This window comes from Syngnathus leptorhynchus, chromosome 13 (genome assembly GCF_054491065.1).
Source record: "Syngnathus leptorhynchus isolate UIUO chromosome 13, UIUO_Slep, whole genome shotgun sequence".
Taxonomy (NCBI): Eukaryota; Metazoa; Chordata; class Actinopteri; order Syngnathiformes; family Syngnathidae; genus Syngnathus; species Syngnathus leptorhynchus.
In genome coordinates, this window is record NC_141207.1 from 8,641,490 (window position 1) to 8,661,300 (window position 19,811).

General features: G+C 45.9%; 1 protein-coding gene across 5 annotated transcripts; it reads left to right on the plus strand.

Moving 5' to 3' along the window:
- The first annotated feature begins 902 nt into the window (after positions 1-902).
- Positions 903-17,176, plus strand: tp63 (tumor protein p63). 5 transcript variants are annotated; one of them, XM_085927433.1, is made up of 14 exons: positions 903-955; positions 2,989-3,105; positions 3,416-3,527; positions 9,638-9,895; positions 12,892-13,078; positions 13,146-13,261; positions 13,352-13,461; positions 13,537-13,673; positions 13,881-13,963; positions 14,035-14,159; positions 15,193-15,338; positions 15,661-15,808; positions 16,223-16,316; positions 16,398-17,176. In XM_085927433.1, exons 1-14 carry the CDS (start codon positions 903-905, stop codon positions 16,686-16,688), a joined length of 1,977 nt encoding a protein of 658 aa, XP_085783559.1. In that variant the 3' UTR covers positions 16,689-17,176. The 5 variants fall into 5 exon arrangements, with proteins under 5 accessions (XP_085783559.1, XP_085783558.1, XP_085783555.1 ...); XM_085927432.1 differs by lacking the exon at positions 903-955 and having other exon boundaries at positions 2,991-3,105; positions 16,398-17,175; XM_085927429.1 differs by lacking the exon at positions 903-955 and having other exon boundaries at positions 2,994-3,105; positions 13,537-13,661; positions 16,398-17,175.
- Positions 17,177-19,811: the final 2,635 nt, after the last annotated feature.

Here is a 19,811-nt window from a genome sequence, read left to right on the forward strand (position 1 = left end):
TAACGTAATTTTATCAATCTCCATTTTAATAAATTTGTAATAGGATTTTAACTCATCAACAACAAACAACAGTCGTCGTACAAGACAGAGAACAAAGAAGCATCTTGTAGGCTGTGGTTCCCCAGATACACGGCATCTATTTATTTGCTTTTCCCCCACCGTGACCCTGCCCGCCTTTTTATTTTAGCACACTGATTCACCTGCTGTCCATCTAGGCAGCACCTCTAGGTTTACACTCTCATGCCGAGACGTCGGGAGAGGCCTCTTGATAACGCCTCGGAAAAAAAAGCCTGCATAGCTTCAGCTCGTACCGTTCCTTCTCGAGTCAGACACAATGGAGGTTCACTAAGGTGGAGGCTCGTAACCAGATGGAAATGTCGTGATGTGGGAAATTAGCAAACTAGTGTCTAGCTTGTAATAAAAGTTTTGATTTTAGCCAAATGTTTGTTGAACTTATTTTTTTTAAAGGTCTATACTGATGAGAGGGCCGGAAGACCATCTGTCTCGTGTATACGACACAAACGCACGATAATGTTTGTTTTGTCTCAAACATTATGGGTGACAATATAACAAACATGTACTATGTGTTAGGGCAACAGGGTCAACTTGGCATGACATGTATATCCCAGCAACTGTGAATTTGCGAGTAATATGCGGCACTCGCCAGCGTAGCCACCGATTGGTCGCTCCGGCCAATCAAGCCCCTCCTTCTTATGAAACCAAAATATCTAAATTCAAAACACATCTCACAGCAGTCCCCACTCTGCACTGTACCCTCAGGCACTTTAACGTTGATGATTTCTATTTATAGGGATATTTTTCTTGAGGTTGTTGACGCGTATTGCTCATTCTAGATGTGGTGCTAGTATCTTTTTGTACCTTTGTCCATCTGGCATGACAGCATGAATTCGCCCTATGCGGCTGTGCAGTACTACCCCGACTTTCCCTTTCATCGGTAAGTAGGGCTTGTGAGTGATGCTAACCCCGCTAACGTAGCATATGCGAAATGAAAAGGGGTTTTGATTGTGAGTCAATAACAGAAGCGGGGAATCCCCCTTCAAAAGATCCCCGGCAACAGTTGCGTCCGCCTGCTTCCTCAGCTGCCACCACGGCGGGATGTATTTTTAAGTGAGGAGCGCGACGGCTGGACAAACGGAAGCTCATGTGTTAAGTGCCATCAAACGGCTGTCGTGGCCACGTGAAGGATTTTTTAATGTTATAGAACAAATTGAAAAAGTAACAAATTAAAACAATGCTTTTAAGGAGGTTTATGAGAGTGTTGTGGCCAAATTTTGACAGTGTCTCAGCGGGAGCTAGCTGAAGTTAGCGGTTAAAATTGTGTTACAGATATAGGAAAATTTGTTTAAAAAAAAAAAAAATTATGAACGAGTTTTATATCAACGTGTAAACTAAGTGAAAAATGGAAGAAAAAAAGGAATTTCATACTTTTTGGGTTTCTGATCGGCCCACATGCCGTACTTTTAACCAGTGTTAGCTGTACAAATTATACCACAAATTAAAAAAGAAAAATTATGAATATAAAAACAACATTAAACAAAATGTGATGATTTTAGATCTGGCCAAACACTATTTGTTGGTCAAATTAATCGTTTATTTTCACCACAAGAGGTAATTGATATTATCGTATTTTTCTTTTTGGGACAATTGGTGAAGTCGCTGACATAGTTATAGTTTATTAGCTAGCGTTAGCTTTTTTAGATGGATGTTCATTGCATGTGCTTTTGTAACACGATAGATATTTGGTCTCGTTCTCACGAAATTAGTCAGCTCAACCTGTAGTGGCTCATCATGTTTTATTGCTTCTCTGAGTCTTCGCATTCCAAACCTAAAGAGGATTTGACTTTTGACTGTTTCACTCGTGCTGCAGGAGTCAGGGGGTAAGTGCGGGAGAAACTTGCGGCTTTCTTTTGTTTGGCAGTCATGTCGGCCTTTTTGAGAGTGGCTGAGGGGGGGGCTGACAGAGCATCTTTGAACAAGTGATTAATAAGGACACTGGAGAAGCCTGTTTGTTTTGATTGCATTTTCATCGGCAGACAATGGGCCGGCCCTGTTTTTAGAGTTGACCTCTGAACCGGCTCCCTGTCTGGAGGTCTTTAAGTGGAGGCCGGACAGCCTTCGCCTCGGGCCGACTGAGGAAATCGGACACCCGCATCCAGACAAACAAAAGACATCCGTCACTTGACTCTCTCTACCTGTTTCAAATCACGCCAATTCTCTTCATTAAGTTCAGTGTGATCGCCCAAAACTGGCTTTTTGAAATGTCAGCTCTCAGTCTCAAGAAGCCATACCCAAAAAGATCAAAAGTTTACCATTTTGCTTTCAAGCCACCATTTTACGGTCCTGTTGGTAATCATATTTTTAACAGAGTCATTCAAAGCCAAAAGAGAGGCGCTAAGTGTTTTCTAGATGTCCTTGGGGCAAATTGGATTTGATGTACTTTGACCTGGGAAAGGTCAGCAGGTTGAAACCCCACCTTAAACCCTTACTCACCCTGACCACTCTCCATCATTCTTACATATATGTATACAGTATATTACTGTATAACAATTTCATTACATACCCTGGATATAATATTGCGTGTAATATGTGTGTATTTGTTGACACCGTCGGGGGGAATTCCAGCGGCCCTTAAAATAGTTTGCGCTCCGCATTGCCCGTCCAGCTGCACTCATAGCACAAGTCGCGATGGTATTCGGTGTCTGGTGCTTGTCGGCGGCGGTGGGGGGAAATTCCGAGCGTCTCCGGAGAGGGATGCGAGCGTGCGCCACTTGAGCTTCAACAATGGCGGCGTGAGTTGTGAAGCAGGTGTCACCTTTCAGCTCATTACGCGCACAGCCAATATTCACAAAGGCCGAGCGGCCGGCTGGGTGGCATCCTGGAAGTGCGCTGGCTGACGCGGCGGCGGCTTATTGCTCTTTTATTTGGAAATCCCACACGTCTGACCCAAGGTGATTGGTGTTCCCGCAGACTTCGGGAGAGGAGGGACGGCCCCTTCCTCGCCGCATCGTCCCACGGTCAGGTGGCGCCCACCGCTGAGATCTTCAACCAGGACGTCTTCAACCAACTCTTTGACATGCTGGACCAGTAAGTGCACCCAGAATCATGACAGTGAAATCTGTGAAGCGGAACATATTTACAACCCAACATATTTTCACTAATTCACTTATTTTAGTTGTCAGTCAGCTATTTGCTTAAAAACCTACAGACACAAGATGGCGCCAATGTCTTGTCTAAATAGGAAAGTAGTACAATATTTGGTGTAAAAGAAGTATTTTGAAGTGATATATCTGGACTGTGTGTTTAATTTTTTTTGATTGATTTTATTTTATTCAATTTTTTTAATTTGATTTAATTATTTTGTTTTTTGGTCATTCGAATTTCTTTTGTGCATTAGCTCCTCCATACATTCAGTGTTCGGTGAGAGTCCGCCTCACGTTTCGGGGGGGAACACCATCCAGATCAGCATGGACTGCATCACCATGCACAAGCCTGACGACATGCTAACTGTGAGTAAAATTGCTTTATTTTTGTACGTATTATTTTTGCGTCTGATAATTTCTGGAATGGTTATTTAGCATTTGGCATTCGGTCAACGTTGATGATCGACGCCCACAAAATGACACAAGCTGCAGGTGACTTTCGCTTTAAGTGTTCGGGACTTCCAGGGGTTGCGGTCATCAAGTCGTACAACGTTCTCCTCGCAACAATGGAATTTCCCCAGGACGGGCTTTGATGCAGAGCGCGCTTCACGAGTTGCGTTATCAACAGATGTTGTCTGCGAGGGTTGGCTGATATGATCTCCCAGTACACTCTGACCTCTGCGGACCCCCTTGGGGTGGTGGTGGGTTTGGAGCTTCATACATGGAGCTGACGATGTGCTTAGAAAAGTTTCCTTTCCCTTTTCAAAAAGTCAAGATGGCCAAATTGACCCAAAAAATTTTTTTTTGTATGTTTTTACCGACGTGGCTTATTGAGAATTTTTTGTGGGTCTTCTCGTGATAGACACGCCTACCAAAGTCATGTTGCTATGTTAAAAGTCTTTGATGGATTTGGTGTCATTTTGACCCGTGCAGCTTTTCATCACACTCTGAAAATACAAAAAGGGAGCCTCCATTTTGGCAAGGCTGCAGGCTGGGAAATGTCGCAAATATAAATTTGCTTTGTGGAGCTGAGTGATGTTGCTTCCCCCAAGGAGAGGCTGTGCGCTCCTGATGAGTGATGTCCCTGACCTATGAACCCCCCCGACCCCCCCCCCCCCCACCGACACCACTTCCAAAATGTAACGTATAGTTACTGTCATTTGAAAGCAATGCATTATATTGCATTTTTACAATCAAAATAAGTGGTGCCTCTGGATACAAGTTTACGCGCACTCAAAAAAAAAGAGCAAAACATTTTGTAAAAAGTAGCACTCTACTATTGTACTGTAATAAACAATAATGGAAATTAAATTTTTTCTTACCTATTTTTGCTTCATGTCAATGGTGTGCTTTTGCCACCTGGGGGCAGTATAATACGGACATAGGACTACAGGGTGATGCTTTCTCCTCAGTAAGCTGGGTGATGTAGTCACTCTACACAGAGGATGAAGAATATATGAGTATTAATCTATTATTTGTCTACACGTCTTGCTCCTCTGCTTGTGTTCAAAGTTGCACCCCCACTACTAGGGCCCCCCCCCCCCCCCCCCCCATCCAGCCTCCTTGCGGTGTGCCTCTGTTAAGTCATTAAATGTCAGCCTGGTGTTTAGTGCCCTGAAGGAGCTTATTTGTATGGTGGAGGGTTTTATGTTTAATCTTAAATTCCTCTCCCCCCCCCCCCCCCCTACTTGTAGCTGCAGGGCGACAATTTAACACAACTCCCATCTCTCATCGATCAGAGTGAGTGTCCCTTGCCCCCCCCCCCCACCAATCATCCTCCCATCCATGAGTGTAGTGGTCGAGGTTAGAGGGATGCAAACAGAGGGTCAAATAACACTGAGGAATGTGGCGGCAGAAGAAACGTTATATCCTGCCTCTCAAACAGCTGATTTTACACATTGATAACACGGGGGGGGGCATCAGCTGTGTGTTGAGTCAGGGGGCTATCAGGGTGCGTGGAAAAGGGGGGGTTAGGTGGCGACGGCGCACCTTTTCAGAGGTGCGGAGTGGCTCAAGCGTCACTCGGGATGAGGGCTCACATTACGTGTTTGCGCTTCCTGTCTGAGTGCTCGTTGGGTAAAGTCAGTCAATATTTTTGCCTTTTGTTTCCTTGCTAGGGATGGCGGACATTTTTGTTCTTATGCGGCATTAATTGAATAGGATCCATTGGTCTGTGTCTCCAATCAGCAGCCCCACCTTGTGTTACATGTCTTGGGGGAAGGGAACGCCTATGGGGGCGGGGGTCAACACATCAACACTTTTAAAGTGTCCTGCAGCTTTGTGAGGGGCATCATTAGCCCACCTAAACAAACTTCTAATTATGTGGAGAGAAAGAAAAACGCTCAGTGGCGACTAGGCAGCAGCAAGGAGCCTCAAGTTAGCCGGCATGATGCATTAGAATGTAAAGTAAATTTTTTTTTGCTGTTGTACCTTTTTTTTTTTTTTTTTTGCATTTTTAGATGACGTAAAAAGAAAAACAAAAGTGGTTTGTATCATTTGATCGTCTGCATTTGTAGTAAACAAAGTAAACAACGCTCTTAAGTTAGGGCACTCTTAAGTCAAGGTTTCACTTCAATCCAATGCATTAGAATTTGCAGTTTTGTATTTCAAAACTAGAGTCAGTTCTTGAAGTAGCCGCTGCCTCTTCTTCCCAGGATGGGCGTGAACTCAGGTAGCTCACAGGTAGACCTTACATCCCCCCCCCACCCTCCCATTACCACCATGGTATAAAAGAGCCCTCCCATGGATTCTGTAAGAGCCGCTTATTCATCTTCTTGTCCTCGCCCGTCCACGTCGCTAACTAAGCATCTTGTCTAGTCCCCCCCACCCCTCCCCCCCCAACGAACCACCACGCCATCGATTCAGCATCGTTTGCGCACCGTGTTGGGTAAAGATTTTTCAGGGGGGAATCCTGGAGCCGGTGGAGCAAACAGCAGCCGCCCTGCTCAATCTCAGCGCCAACATGTTGTACCTGGAGACGGGCACCAGTACGCCCTACAGCGAGGTAAGCAGATTGGCAGGATACCCCCCCAAAAAATAGCCCAAATCTTGGATTCATTGGATTGAAGTCATTTTTTTTGTCATTGGATTTGCTGGACGGAACAAATCGGGGAATGTTAGCATGTGTGGAATGTAAACAGTTGATTGTGCGGGTAAAACGCGCGCGTTTAAATTTTGAAGCGTCAAATGTCTTTACGAAAATGTTTTTTTTTCTTTTTATATTGCTGGATGAAGGATATTTTTTTCGAGAAAAATCAACAGAAAATTAATTTGCGGTAATTGCTAAGTGGCTGGCACTTTTGTGTTTAGATTTTTTTTAGGCAAAGGCAAACAGCTTGAAAAAAAGAAAAAAAAAAGACAATATTTGGAGGGGGATTGTATTAAAAAAAAATCCTTTAAGGTCATTGCTGAGGGTTTTTTTTTCCCCTCATCAGGAACCTTTCCTGGACTGTGACTGATTGTCATTTAGATTTTTTTTTGGATAGCTGTTTATTTTTTTAATTCTATGCAACTTAAGCTGTTGTGCATAAACTAGCCTGAAATGCCATTTCTATTGTTGATTTTATTGGGCTACACAATACCTCATCTTGAAGAACAAACAAAAACTTTCTTTTTTCTCCTAACATGAGCTGTTAGTTTCCGCTTCTGATTTCGTATTTGTCATCTGCAAGTGTACGTCTTGCTGATTTCTTTGTGTAACCACACCTTGAAAAACACAGACTGTGTCAACATGTAATTGAGGCTTGTTTTGATGTTCTTCGATGTTTCCCGGAGCTTCCGCATGTGAAAAGTGATGATTTATTTGGTGTGCTTAGGCCAAGCACACCTGGTTGCGCCCTTTCATTGCACAAAAGTGAAAATGCATTGAAAAAAAACCAGTTGCTGACTGTGAAAAAGCAATCAAGGTTGCTTTGCTCTGAATGTCAGGTGCCGTGATTGATGTCAACACGAGCCGCTGTTGTGATTTTGACAGTCACTTGAGTTGCTTTTGAAAACGTTTCCTGCTCTGGGGTTGTCTTGCTTGAGCCGCTCTTTTTTTTTTTTTGGTCTCGGGTGCAAGTGTGAGGCCCGGGTCACAGGGGTTACGATGACAACACAGGCATTTTTTTTTTGTGCTGAGTGACTTGCGTTCCATTGCACTTTTCCTGGAGGCGGAAGTGGGGAATGTCCACCGCCATAGTTTGCATCCAGCGGCAGGCTAATTGTGGATAGTACAATTCAATTTCCATTTTATTTAATTCATTTATTTTAAAATTGGATGATGTCATTGCCTAAGTCATTTTTTAATGTCAGACACATTTTTTTTTTTAAGTTTTTGTTTACTTTCATGCTATTAGGCTAACAGGTGTACTGTATGTGCTGCCTGATTTTTTTTTTTTTTTTACAATTTATTCACGTCGTCATGTGTGCAGGTAGCATTTAACAGGTGTGTGGGGTCACTGTCTTTCAACCTGTTAAGCAAAGCGCGGGGCGGGGGTCTTTAAGTGGTGTCCAGCTCAATCCCACCACAGAGCCGAGGGGGATCGTGTTGCAAAGCCCCATCACGCACACCCAGGCACCCCCCACGAGCCCCCTTAGAAGCGGACAATGCGGCCGTCCGGGGCTGGTAATTGCTGTAATGGTGTGTTGATGTTGATACAATCACCTGCTGCCAAAGGTGCCGAGAGACCAACTTTAGCCAACACCCGCCTCCACCCAGACGCAGCCCCCTTTAATGACCCCTCCAGCCACTATGGTCACTCGGGCTAACCACTCCCTCGGCTCAGATTTTCCTGACGTATTTCAAAAATCGGATAAATCCGACATTCAGTGGCAATTGGCAATGGCCATCCTAAAATGTTGGTACTTTTGTATTATCAATGGCGGCAAATCACTTTTTTTTTTCTTCTATTAGACAAGGTAATGGCTTGTGTAAATGAAGCTCCACCCCTCGTTTCATCTTAGCACCAAGATGCTACAAAATGGTACCAAATTAATATTTTCACATTATACACTAGATTATTACGAGCTAGTTCACATAACGGTAAACAAAAGTGACTGTTAGTTGTGTCCAAGTTCTGCTTTATTTCTCCTGCCTCAAAAGCAGCTTTTGAGCGGACTTGGTAACCTTTCTGGGGAAAAAAAGGGTGCTGAGCTTGTCAAGGATGTTGATTTACATTCCCAAAGTCCTCGGAATGTCCCGGAGGCGCTTATTAAACGGCCATTATGGTGGAGTGACTTCAAGGAGATTTTTTTTTTTTTTTAATAAAAGGCGTTATCCTGACTTCCAGTCAATTAAACAGCAAATCCTCTGCGTTTATTCTGCTGCCTTTTCTTTCTTCCCGCTGTTATTTGATCATTATTGCTCTGTCGCTTCCGCGACAGAGCATCACCCCCCCGCCACCCCCGCACCTGACGAGGCAGTGATGTCACTCATTCCGGGAAAATACGCACTTGTGTAAGACTCATTCCTGGCTTTGATGTGTTTGCTGATGATGAACCCAACGTCTCACTAGCCCAATTTTTTTTATTTTTTTTTTTATTTCTTTTTCCGGAAATGGCATTCTCCCAGGTGCAAGAACATAAAATGGTGGTAGTAACCGAAGTTTATGCTACCTGTGCAAGTTTTGCGTCTCGTTTCTCCAAGTCGCTGATTTGTATGAAGGACACAAAATTGGTGGTGGAGGATAAAGTCAACACCTGCATGGTCTGCACTATTGTGTCCCCCAGACCCTTTTAAGCGGCACTCTTTCCGGAGCTTAGCGGGGGCTCGACGAGCTTTTGACCCGCATCCCGCCCGCACGCACTCGGATGACCCGGCGGTGGCGGCAGCGTTTCCTCATGTGTGTTTATGTGCGTACGTGTGTGTCAAAGCAGAGTTTCATAAGGGTCCAGTAACACCTGGCCAGCCTGGGGGGGGGGGTGCAAGAGGCAGCTGTGGTCATTCCGGGAGGGGATGGAAATAAATCCGTGACAGATTGATGGCCGTCCCGGAATGCGGCGCTTATAAACGGAACGGAATGACTGTGTTTGAAGACGGATATGTTTTGGATCTTTTATGTCCTGGAAAGCGAGGACAGTTATTTAGTAGCATTAGCCATTAGCACCTAACTGTTGAGCTTTGATCTTTGACCATTTCCAAGTGTCAGGACCAAACTCTGCGTTATTTTTACTGTCACTTAATCCCTCATTGCTCTGTATTAAATAGAAACTACAGTACATAAAGATCAAGGTTGATCAAATAGGTTGATCGGGCTGACTTAACTCGTCAGGAGCCCAGTTTAAATTGCCATCACTGCCTTAAACGGCTTTAGTAGCTAACAACTAGCAGCTAGCCGCTAAGCAAGTGCCGATATAAAAAAGTGTTCATTATCGAGTGAAGCGTGTCATTTTCTCTACTGTATTCCTATTTTAGCGGAACAGTTCTAATTAATGAAATGAAGTGACCGATTTCTGTACTATATCACTAAATGACGACTGTTTTGTTCCTCCCGCAGTCTCAGTACACCAACCTGGGCCTGTTGAACAGCATGGAGCAGAACATCCAGAACGGAGGCTCCACGTCCACCAGCCCGTACAACACGGATCACGCCCAGAACGGCGTCACGGCGCCGTCGCCTTACGCTCAGCCCAGCTCCACCTTTGACGCCCTGTCGCCCTCTCCCGCCATCCCGTCCAACACCGACTACGCCGGCCCGCACACCTTTGACGTGTCTTTCCAGCAATCCAGCACAGCCAAGTCGGCAACCTGGACGGTAAGGCATCCGTCTTTCAAAGTCAAGTGGGATCTCACGGGATGACCACATCAGAACACTTTCACGCGGCAACACTTCTTCATGACATCCCGACATCCCTGGTTGACCTTTTATGGGAAAAGAACCGGTGGTCACGTAGCAGATGTGGCTGGTCATGACAGAGCGAGCAGTTGCCTCTCAACGTCAACATACCTCTCAAAGTTGTTTTTTTTCATCACTCTCATAGAATCTGAGTTGGAAAGCAATTGTCAAGATCCTGCAGCATCGTTGTGTTTTGTGTAAAAAGGTCACAGTTGGCAGGTTAGTGACGTCAAACAGCTAGAAGTCACATTCTGACTCAAAACACAGCAACGTAGAAAAGGGCGGTCAAGTGTTGTGCAATGCGGCCCGAGGAGTGCTGGGAACGCCGAGGTGGTGACACCCTCCATCATATTCCCGCACCAACGCCGCCGCGCCCTGCAAACTCACTCAACTTTAACACAAACAGCAAATCAAAGCCTTTAAATGACACGGCTAAGGTCGGCCTCTTTTGAAGATCATCGACCATTCGCTTTTGACGAACGCTCTCAGGCAGACGATGCAGCTAATCCTCAACCAATCGCTGGCTTCACCTCTTCCTGTCTGGGAAGACCAGGGTGACACACAACACCTCCAGTCCACCTCTTCCCAGAAAGCCTTCCCCACCCTTCTTCCTCTTCCTCCATCACTGATCTGGCAGCTCGGAATGAATGGCGCTTATCCTCGGCTCCCATTGTGCCTTGGGAAGATTGGCGCTGTTTGCCCAGTGTCTTAGGGGGTCGCCGGGATTACAGTAATGGATGGAGGGAAGACTTGTGTCAATACTGCCTTTTCGAGTCAATTGCGCCGCAGGAGAGGAAGGAGGAGGAGGAGGTTAGGGTTTGTCTGAAAGAGAAGAGTGTTCCAGCGAAAAGCGGCAAGACGCAGCTTGTCTCGGGAACATCTGCGGGCCCGTCCCACGCTTCACGAGATGGGGCCGAGACTTGTTTGTGTCAGGGAACGTGTTGACACTCGCCCCTGGAAGCTACCGAAGGTGCTGCAGGAGGAGGTGACGAAAGAAGGGGAGGGTTGTTTTTTTTTTTATGATTTGGGCTTGTGTTGTGGAAAAGTTTAAGAAGACTAGAATTCAGGGAGCAGTGATTCACGTTCTGTCACCTTTTTTTTTTTTGCGTACTGTTTACAAACTGATAATCAGATTAATTTTTTTAAAAGTTATACCTTTGACAACACTTTTTTTGGGGCCTAACTGAAATAGAATCTCTCAATCGCTTTGTATGCCACCGAATCACAACCTTGAACCACATGCTGCTTCACCACCACCAGCAATTTTCCCCCCTAAGAAAATTCCTATGATTCTCACTAGAGTTCAATGTCAGTAAAGAATGGTAAAAAAAAAAAAACGAGAGAACGAAAAAGCCCGAGTCCTTCACGTTATTGACGCTGCAGGCAAGACGCGACTTGTCAGGTATGAAGCAGACAAGACCAGAGGCGCCACGTCGTCCTTGTTTTGTCAGGACTTGACTAAGGTGCATGCGCCCGCAGCGCCTGTCAGCGCCACTGGAACACCGCAGCTGGCGGGCCTGCCGGGACCTGCAGCTGTACGGGAACGCACTCGCTCGCTCGCGTGGCCCGCCCTAGTGACGGAATACACCCAACACAGATAGCTACAACATACGAGTTGTGATGTCATGTATGCAAAACTTCCCTTTATCCTTCCATCCTTTCTTCTCTCTTTCCGGTATGATTTTAAAAATGAAATAAAAGTGTGTATTGGACTGTTGAGTTGGAAAAAAAGTAGAGTGCGTGAGCAACAAAATGACACGCCTCGCCCCCACAACTGAATGCCATCATTCAACCGTTAGCGTTAGCTGTTAACGCCGAGCAAACCACCGCATATTTGGGCTGAAAAGTTTGTAGCTGGAGGGCAGGGATGGTTGCTGTTGTGTTGTGTTCTCCTCGCGCTCCTCCCGAGTGGGTGCGAGCCTGGGATAGTTTGATATCATCTAAACAAACTTTTAGAAAGATTAGATCTTTTCTCCACGGTGTTTTGCGGCTTTTGTTTTTAGCCTGCAGCTACACAAAAAGCCGCAGCTTGTAATTATTGTAAACAGCATAGAGAAAAGCATCTCTGCCAAACATTTTTTCAAAATGACATTCTCATTGTCTAAGTTAGGAACTCTAGATGTGCAGTTTAGATGTTTTTTTGAATAGTTCAAAATCAATCATCTAACAGAACTACGATAATAAACGCCTGGTAGGAAGGTGGAAAATTGGCCCCCAATTGGACACCCTTGACCAGTCTCCCTCCCTCCCTCCCTTTGTCCCATCACATTCAGCTCCGTTCCCTCCTCAAATCAGAAGCTTTTCCGCCTCATTTAGCAGAGCGACGGCGGCGTGCAGGGGAGTGTCGGGTTCGAGTGCAGCTATCCGTCTTTGCCACCGCCTCTTGTTTTTGTTACACTTTCAGCCGGATCGCTCGCCAGCCAATGTAAAGGAAGAAAGAGTGAAAGGAAGGAAAGATGAGGGAATGAATATAGTTTTTTTATTTCATGAAAGAAAATAATAGGATGGAAGAAAGAGTAGGAGGGGAGCACACAAGGTTAGAAGCCTTAACCCTAAGCCTCGTGTGCCCCCCCCACCCCACCCTGAAAAGATAAAAGCCAGGCCCAGTTTATTTGCGGCTGCAGGCTTGGTTTTTATGGAGCCGCTCGGAAGTAGCGCAGGCTTTCCATCAGACGTCTTCAAGGGTGCCCAAATTGTGTGCGTGCATGCGTATTCAAGTGGGTGGTAATCACAGTCTTGTCTCCAACCTCCTTTTTGCCTGAGGGCCAAACAAGGCAAGGTTGGGTTGGTCCAGCCAACAGATGTTGAACATCCAGCCTTGTTGTTTTTGTGCGCATGATGCTAATGCTAAACCAACAGTAGAAAAATACCGGCTGACGTCATTTTCTTGACGTGTTCTCTCTCCCCGGTCTCAGTACTCCACAGAACTGAAGAAGCTGTATTGCCAGATCGCCAAGACATGTCCCATCCAGATCAAGGTTCTTACCACCCCGCCGCAGGGCGCCGTCATCCGCGCCATGCCCGTCTACAAGAAGGCGGAACACGTCACCGAGGTGGTGAAGCGCTGCCCCAACCACGAACTCAGCCGCGAGTTCAACGACGGTCAGTTGATTGATAGACAAGTGGGTTTCTCATAGCGTGGGTTGACCGCCGACGTGTTCCACACCAGGTCAGATCGCACCTCCGAGTCACCTGATCCGCGTGGAGGGTAACAGCCACGCCCAGTACGTGGAGGATTCCATCACCGGGAGGCAGAGCGTGCTGGTTCCCTACGAGCCGCCTCAGGTGGGAAACTTTCCGCCCGTCTCAGGGATTTTTTTTTTTTTTTTTTTGAGGAAAAAAAAAAAAAAGAGCTCACTTCCCATCGGCCAACAGGTCGGCACGGAGTTCACCACCATCTTGTACAACTTCATGTGCAACTCCAGCTGCGTTGGCGGTATGAACCGGCGACCCATCCTCATTATCGTCACCCTGGAGACCAGAGAGTAAGTAGCACACTGCAAAGGAAACTGGCAGGTGGAAGAAAAAGAAATTAAAAGCCTTACTTTGTGTGCGCGTAGCGGACAGGTTCTGGGCCGCCGCTGTTTCGAGGCCCGTATCTGCGCATGTCCGGGTCGCGACCGCAAGGCGGACGAGGACAGCATCCGCAAGCAGCACATCACGGACGGCACAAAGAGCAGTGACGGTACGAAGCGCCGTAAGTAGAGCTTGGGGAGGCTTGGTGACGGGTTCTGCAGCTTCTTTGTTTCCCTTCCTCGCCGTAAAAAAAAAAAAAAAGTTAAGAATCCTCCTTGTGGTGGCGATCTGTCCAACTTTTGTCTCCCTCACTCATCGCTCTGCCATAGTGGACCTGAAACGTCACCGCTTCTCGCACTCACGTCTTCTCTTCTTTCGGCTCTTCCAGCTTTCCGACAGGTGTCTCACGGCATCCAAATGTCGGCCATCAAGAAGAGAAGATCCACGGACGAGGAGGTGTTTTGTTTGCCCGTGAGTATCTCATCCTCGGTTCTGAGCATTTTGTCCGCCTCGCCGCCTCTTGACGGCCTGTGTCCTTACAGATAAAAGGACGGGAAATCTACGAGATTCTGGTGAAGATCAAAGAGTCTCTGGAGCTGATGCAGTTTTTGCCGCAGCACACGATTGAGTCATACCGGCAGCAGCAGCAGAACCTTCTGCAAAAACAGTGAGTAGAACCAAACAGCGCTCACTGGATATTTTTTGTGTTGCAAGTCAAAGTTTGAGAAACAGCCAATTTCCATTTTCAATTCTTGCCTCTCCAACTTTCCTTGTGACTTTTTGTGTTGGTGTTGTGCACTCTAGTGGCCAATTTCAGCGGTGCAACTTTACGTCTTCAGGTCTTTGGGGTCAACTACTTGACGGGTTGCTTTTGTGTGTTTGGTCCCTTGTTGCAGTGTGATCAAAACGCGTCTCGGCAGTCAGCTACTGGATCCCGCCGGGGACGCCAGGTGGCGCTGCACCTCCTCCTGAGCCTTCCTCATTCCTTCTCCTCCTCTTTTCACTCCTTTTTCTGGACTCTTTGGATGAGTTTGCATGTGTTTCGTGTGTATGTGTTGCTTTATCGCCAGAGCTGGACTCATTTGTGTTATGGTGTGGGTGGGTCATGGGTCTTAATATTATTATTTGTTATAACAAAATGCTGGTCATATTTTGTAAAGTCACTGCAGGACAGTTTGGGGAAACAAGAAAATGTTTTTTCTTCTGTTTGAAACAGATTCTTTTTTCTTGTGGCTAATGCTAATAAATTTGCTTTTTTTGTTTGGGTTATTATGTGGTTCTTTTTTGGTTGTTGGTTTTATTTTGATATTCACATTTCTGTTTTACGTCAAAAGACATGCTGTGTACCTTGAAAAACTTGGTCTTGAGGCTTGAAATATTTTTAAATCTATTTTTTTAAATCAGGAAAATCTCAAACTATTATTCTAAAATTTAACAGTGAATGTAAGGCTACATTTTTTTTTTTTACTTTATTGCAAAACAGAGCCACGATGTCTGCCTTTACTGACTTTAATACATATATTTTAAAGTTCTTATTGACACATTAAAAAATATAAACTATAAATATATATCAAAAAGCTATTTTGTGAAAAAAAAAATCTATCTATTAAATACAGAAATGTCAAAACTCAATCCTTTTTTCAAATGACAAAAATACTTCTGCTCCAATGTGAAGACACCTCTCCTCTTTTCTCCCCCAGAACGTCGATGGCGCCTCAGCCGGGTTACGGCTCCAACTCCCCACCTCACGGCAAAGTCAACAAGCTTCCTTCAGTCAGTCAGCTCATCAACCCGCAGCAGCGCAACACGCTCACCCCCTCCGGCATGTCCGCCGGCCTCACCGACAGTAAGTGCCGCTTGCTTGATCCACTTCCTTCAAACAACCTTTTAGGACAGGGCTAAGTGGCCATCTATCCATTTTTATAGCGCTTTTTGGGGTGGAGCCTATCCCAGCAGCCAATCACAGGGCACACAGAGACAGACAACCATCGACACTCGCATTCACCGTTGCAATGTAAAAAAGCAAAAGTTTCCTCTGGGACGAAATTCTGTGTAATTGTGAAAATTTGAACCCATGGCAAAGCAGTTAGAGAACATTTCTAAAAGTAAAGCGAGCTCAGGGCGAAGTTTTTCCGGCTGACCGACCGCCACTGCTTTTGTCTCTGCAGTGACTCCCATGATGGGCTCTCACATCCCCATGAGCGCTGAAATGAGTTCACTGAGTCCCACTCACGCCCTGCAGCCCCAGCTGCCCCTGGTGCCCTCCTCGCACTGTACCCCCCCTCCTCCGTACCCTATGGACAGCAGCATCTCCAGGTACCCCGCTAAAAAGAAAATAGTCGAAATTCATCCCGGAGGAAATAAACACAGCTCGAGTGGAAGCGCAAAGATTCAAACTTTTCTTTTACTAGAACCAAATGACTGGTAACAAAAAATAACAATTTATTGTTATATAATACCGAATATCATAGAAATGAATTACGGCATTAAAAACACATTGATTCGAATATGGGTCATTTTTGACCCACTTATGGAAGAGTGCAGGGTAGGGTTTAAAAAAAAAAAAAAAATTAAGCTAACAAAAAAATGATTCCTTGTAGTATTTTGACTTCTCTGAAAACGTGTGTATGTTTACGAGGACATTTTTCTGAACACTTGCTTAAAATTTGACTAATGGAGATTTGTTTTTTGTTCTTTTTTGGTCCCCTTCCCTTCCCCCTCACCTGTCAGCTTCCTCATTCGTCTGGGCTGCGCAGGCTGCTTGGATTACTTCACAGCACAGGGTTTAAGCAACATCTACCAGATTGAGAACTATAACATGGAGGTGAGCCCTCAACCGTCGTCAATCGCAAGCGAGTGGAGCCCCGCAACGCCTAACGCTGCTCCCCTGTGTCATGACCGCTAGGACCTGTTGCGGCTCAAGATCCCCGTCGAATACCAGCATGCCATCTGGAAGGGCATCCTGGAGCACCGGCAGGCCATGGACTTCTCCCCCCCGCCCCACATCGTGCGCACCACCAGCGGGGCATCCGCCGTCAGCTCATCCGAGGCGCGCGGCGAGCGCGTGATCGACGCTGTACGTTTCACGCTGCGCCAGACCATCTCCTTCCCGCAACGCGACGACTGGTCCGACTTCTCCTTTGACCTGGATTCGCGCCGCAACAAGCAGCAGCGCATCAAGGAGGAGGGAGAGTAGGACTGGACCCAAACAAAAACGCCCAGAACATTCCCAATTTTCTTTTTTAAATAGACGTGCACTTATTCTTGTTCTTCTGCACGGTTTTGATTTCTTGAGAGCACTTAAGAAATGTTAAAAGTGTTTTAGAAATGCATTTCCAAGTCCTGATTGTACATTTCAAGTACCTCTATCTCAATATTTAGCTGGTGTGTCGCCACCTATAGGCCAAAGTGTTGTTGTACAGGATTCAGGAGCATCATTTCAATTTTAAGTGTTAGCCACTCCTATGTTGTATTTGGTTGAGGATTCTTACATTGGATTAATGTGTGTACATGTTGTATAGTTTTTTTTGTCATCAGAGAATAAAACATTAAGTTAGAACTAGAGACAAATCTGTTAAATGTTACTCTTTTTTTTTTTTTTGTACAATTTTTACTGTAAATACATTGAGGCTATTTTGATAAAAATCCAAAATAAATATTTACCTTTCTTGACTGTTGTCTTTGAATTTTTTTATAATTACTTTGTTTTAAACACATGTAGGAATGTGCTCACCTCTGGAATTGAACCAGGTACTTCCAGGGCAGGAATAAGCCACTGTCGACTGTTTCGACATGGTAGTTCTGGGCCATCAACACTTTTTTGCGGGTGTGGCACTTTTCACTTTCATTTAAACTTTGACCATGATTTTTCCCTAATAAAGTAGCCTGCGATTAGGTACACCTGAAAATGGCGGTGTACCTAATAGAGTGTCCGAGTGACGTCACGAGTCAACCAGCCAATCAGAAAGTGGGGGTGAGGGCGGGTGTGGCACTTTTCACTTTCACTTAAACTTTTCCACTAATGAAGTGATTAGGTACACCTGTGTCGGTGTGACGTCACAGCTCAACCAGCCAATCACAAAGTGGGGGTGAGGGCGGGTGTGGCACTTTTCACTTTCATTTAAACTTTGACCATGACTTTTCCCTAATGAAGTGGCCTGTGATTAGGTACACCTGAAAATGGCGGTGTACCTAATAGAGTGTCCGAGTGACGTCACGGGTCCACCAGCCAATCAGAAAGTGGGGGTGAGGGCGGGTGTGGCACTTTTCACTTTGACTTAAACTTTTCCACTAATGAAGTGATTAGGTACACCTGTGTCGGTGTGACGTCACAGCTCAACCAGCCAATCAGAAAGTGGGGGTGAGGGCGGGTGTGGCACTTTTCACTTTCATTTAAACTTTGACCATGATTTTTCCCTAATAAAGTGGCCTGTGATTAGGTACACCTGAAAATGGCGGTGTACCTAATAGAGTGTCCGAGTGACGTCACGGGTCCACCAGCCAATCAGAAAGTGGGGGTGAGGGCGGGTGTGGCATTTTCACTTTGACTTAAACTTTTCCACTAATGAAGTGATTAGGTACACCTGTGTCGGTGTGACGTCACAGCTCAACCAGCCAATCAGAAAGTGGGGGTGAGGGCGGGTGTGGCACTTTTCACTTTCATTTAAACTTTGACCATGATTTTTCCCTAATAAAGTGGCCTGTGATTAGGTACACCTGAAAATGGCGGTGTACCTAATAGAGTGTCCGAGTGACGTCACGGGTCAACCAGCCAATCAGAAAGTGGGGGTGAGGGCGGGTGTGGCACTTTTCACTTTGACTTAAACTTTTCCACTAATGAAGTGATTAGGTACACCTGTGTCGGTGTGACGTCACAGCTCAACCAGCCAATCACAAAGTGGGGGTGAGGGCGGGTGTGGCACTTTTCACTTTCATTTAAACTTTGACCATGATTTTTCCCTAATAAAGTGGCCTGCGATTAGGTACACCTGAAAATGGCGGTGTACCTAATAGAGTGTCCGAGTGACGTCACGGGTCAACCAGCCAATCAGAAAGTGGGGGTGAGGGCGGGTGTGGCACTTTTCACTTTGACTTAAACTTTTCCACTAATGAAGTGATTAGGTACACCTGTGTCGGTGTGACGTCACAGCTCAACCAGCCAATCAGAAAGTGGGGGTGAGGGCGGGTGTGGCACTTTTCACTTTCATTTAAACTTTGACCATGATTTTTCCCTAATAAAGTGGCCTGCGATTAGGTACACCTGAAAATGGCGGTGTACCTAATAGAGTGTCCGAGTGACGTCACGGGTCAACCAGCCAATCAGAAAGTGGGGGTGAGGGCGGGTGTGGCACTTTTCACTTTGACTTAAACTTTTCCACTAATGAAGTGATTAGGTACACCTGTGTCGGTGTGACGTCACAGCTCAACCAGCCAATCAGAAAGTGGGGGTGAGGGCGGGTGTGGCACTTTTCACTTTCATTTAAACTTTGACCATGACTTTTCCCTAATGAAGTGGCCTGCGATTAGGTACACCTGAAAATGGCGGTGTACCTAATAGAGTGTCCGAGTGACGTCACGGGTCAACCAGCCAATCAGAAAGTGGGGGTGAGGGCGGGTGTGGCACTTTTCACTTTCACTTAAACTTTTCCACTAATGAAGTGATTAGGTACACCTGTGTCGGTGTGACGTCACAGCTCAACCAGCCAATCACAAAGTGGGGGTGAGGGCGGGTGTGGCACTTTTCACTTTCATTTAAACTTTGACCATGACTTTTCCCTAATGAAGTGGCCTGCGATTAGGTACACCTGAAAATGGCGGTGTACCTAATAGAGTGTCCGAGTGACGTCACGGGTCAACCAGCCAATCAGAAAGTGGGGGTGAGGGCGGGTGTGGCACTTTTCACTTTCACTTAAACTTTTCCACTAATGAAGTGATTAGGTACACCTGTGTCGGTGTGACGTCACAGCTCAACCAGCCAATCACAAAGTGGGGGTGAGGGCGGGTGTGGCACTTTTTACTTTCATTTAAACTTTGACCATGACTTTTCCCTAATGAAGTGGCCTGCGATTAGGTACACCTGAAAATGGCGGTGTACCTAATAGAGTGTCCGAGTGACGTCACGGGTCAACCAGCCAATCAGAAAGTGGGGGTGAGGGCGGGTGTGGCACTTTTCACTTTCACTTAAACTTTTCCACTAATGAAGTGATTAGGTACACCTGTGTCGGTGTGACGTCACAGCTCAACCAGCCAATCAGAAAGTGGGGGTGAGGGCGGGTGTGGCACTTTTCACTTTCATTTAAACTTTGACCATGATTTTTCC

Coding starts and splice junctions, on each gene's coding strand:
- tp63 (XM_085927433.1), top strand. CDS start 903: ATGAATTCGCCCTATGCGGCTGTGCAGTACTACCCCGACTTTCCCTTT. Junction 3,528..9,637: donor AGCCTGACGACATGCTAACT/GTGAGTAAAATT, acceptor TTCCTCCCGCAG/TCTCAGTACACCAACCTGGG. Junction 13,262..13,351: donor TTCCCTACGAGCCGCCTCAG/GTGGGAAACTTT, acceptor ATCGGCCAACAG/GTCGGCACGGAGTTCACCAC.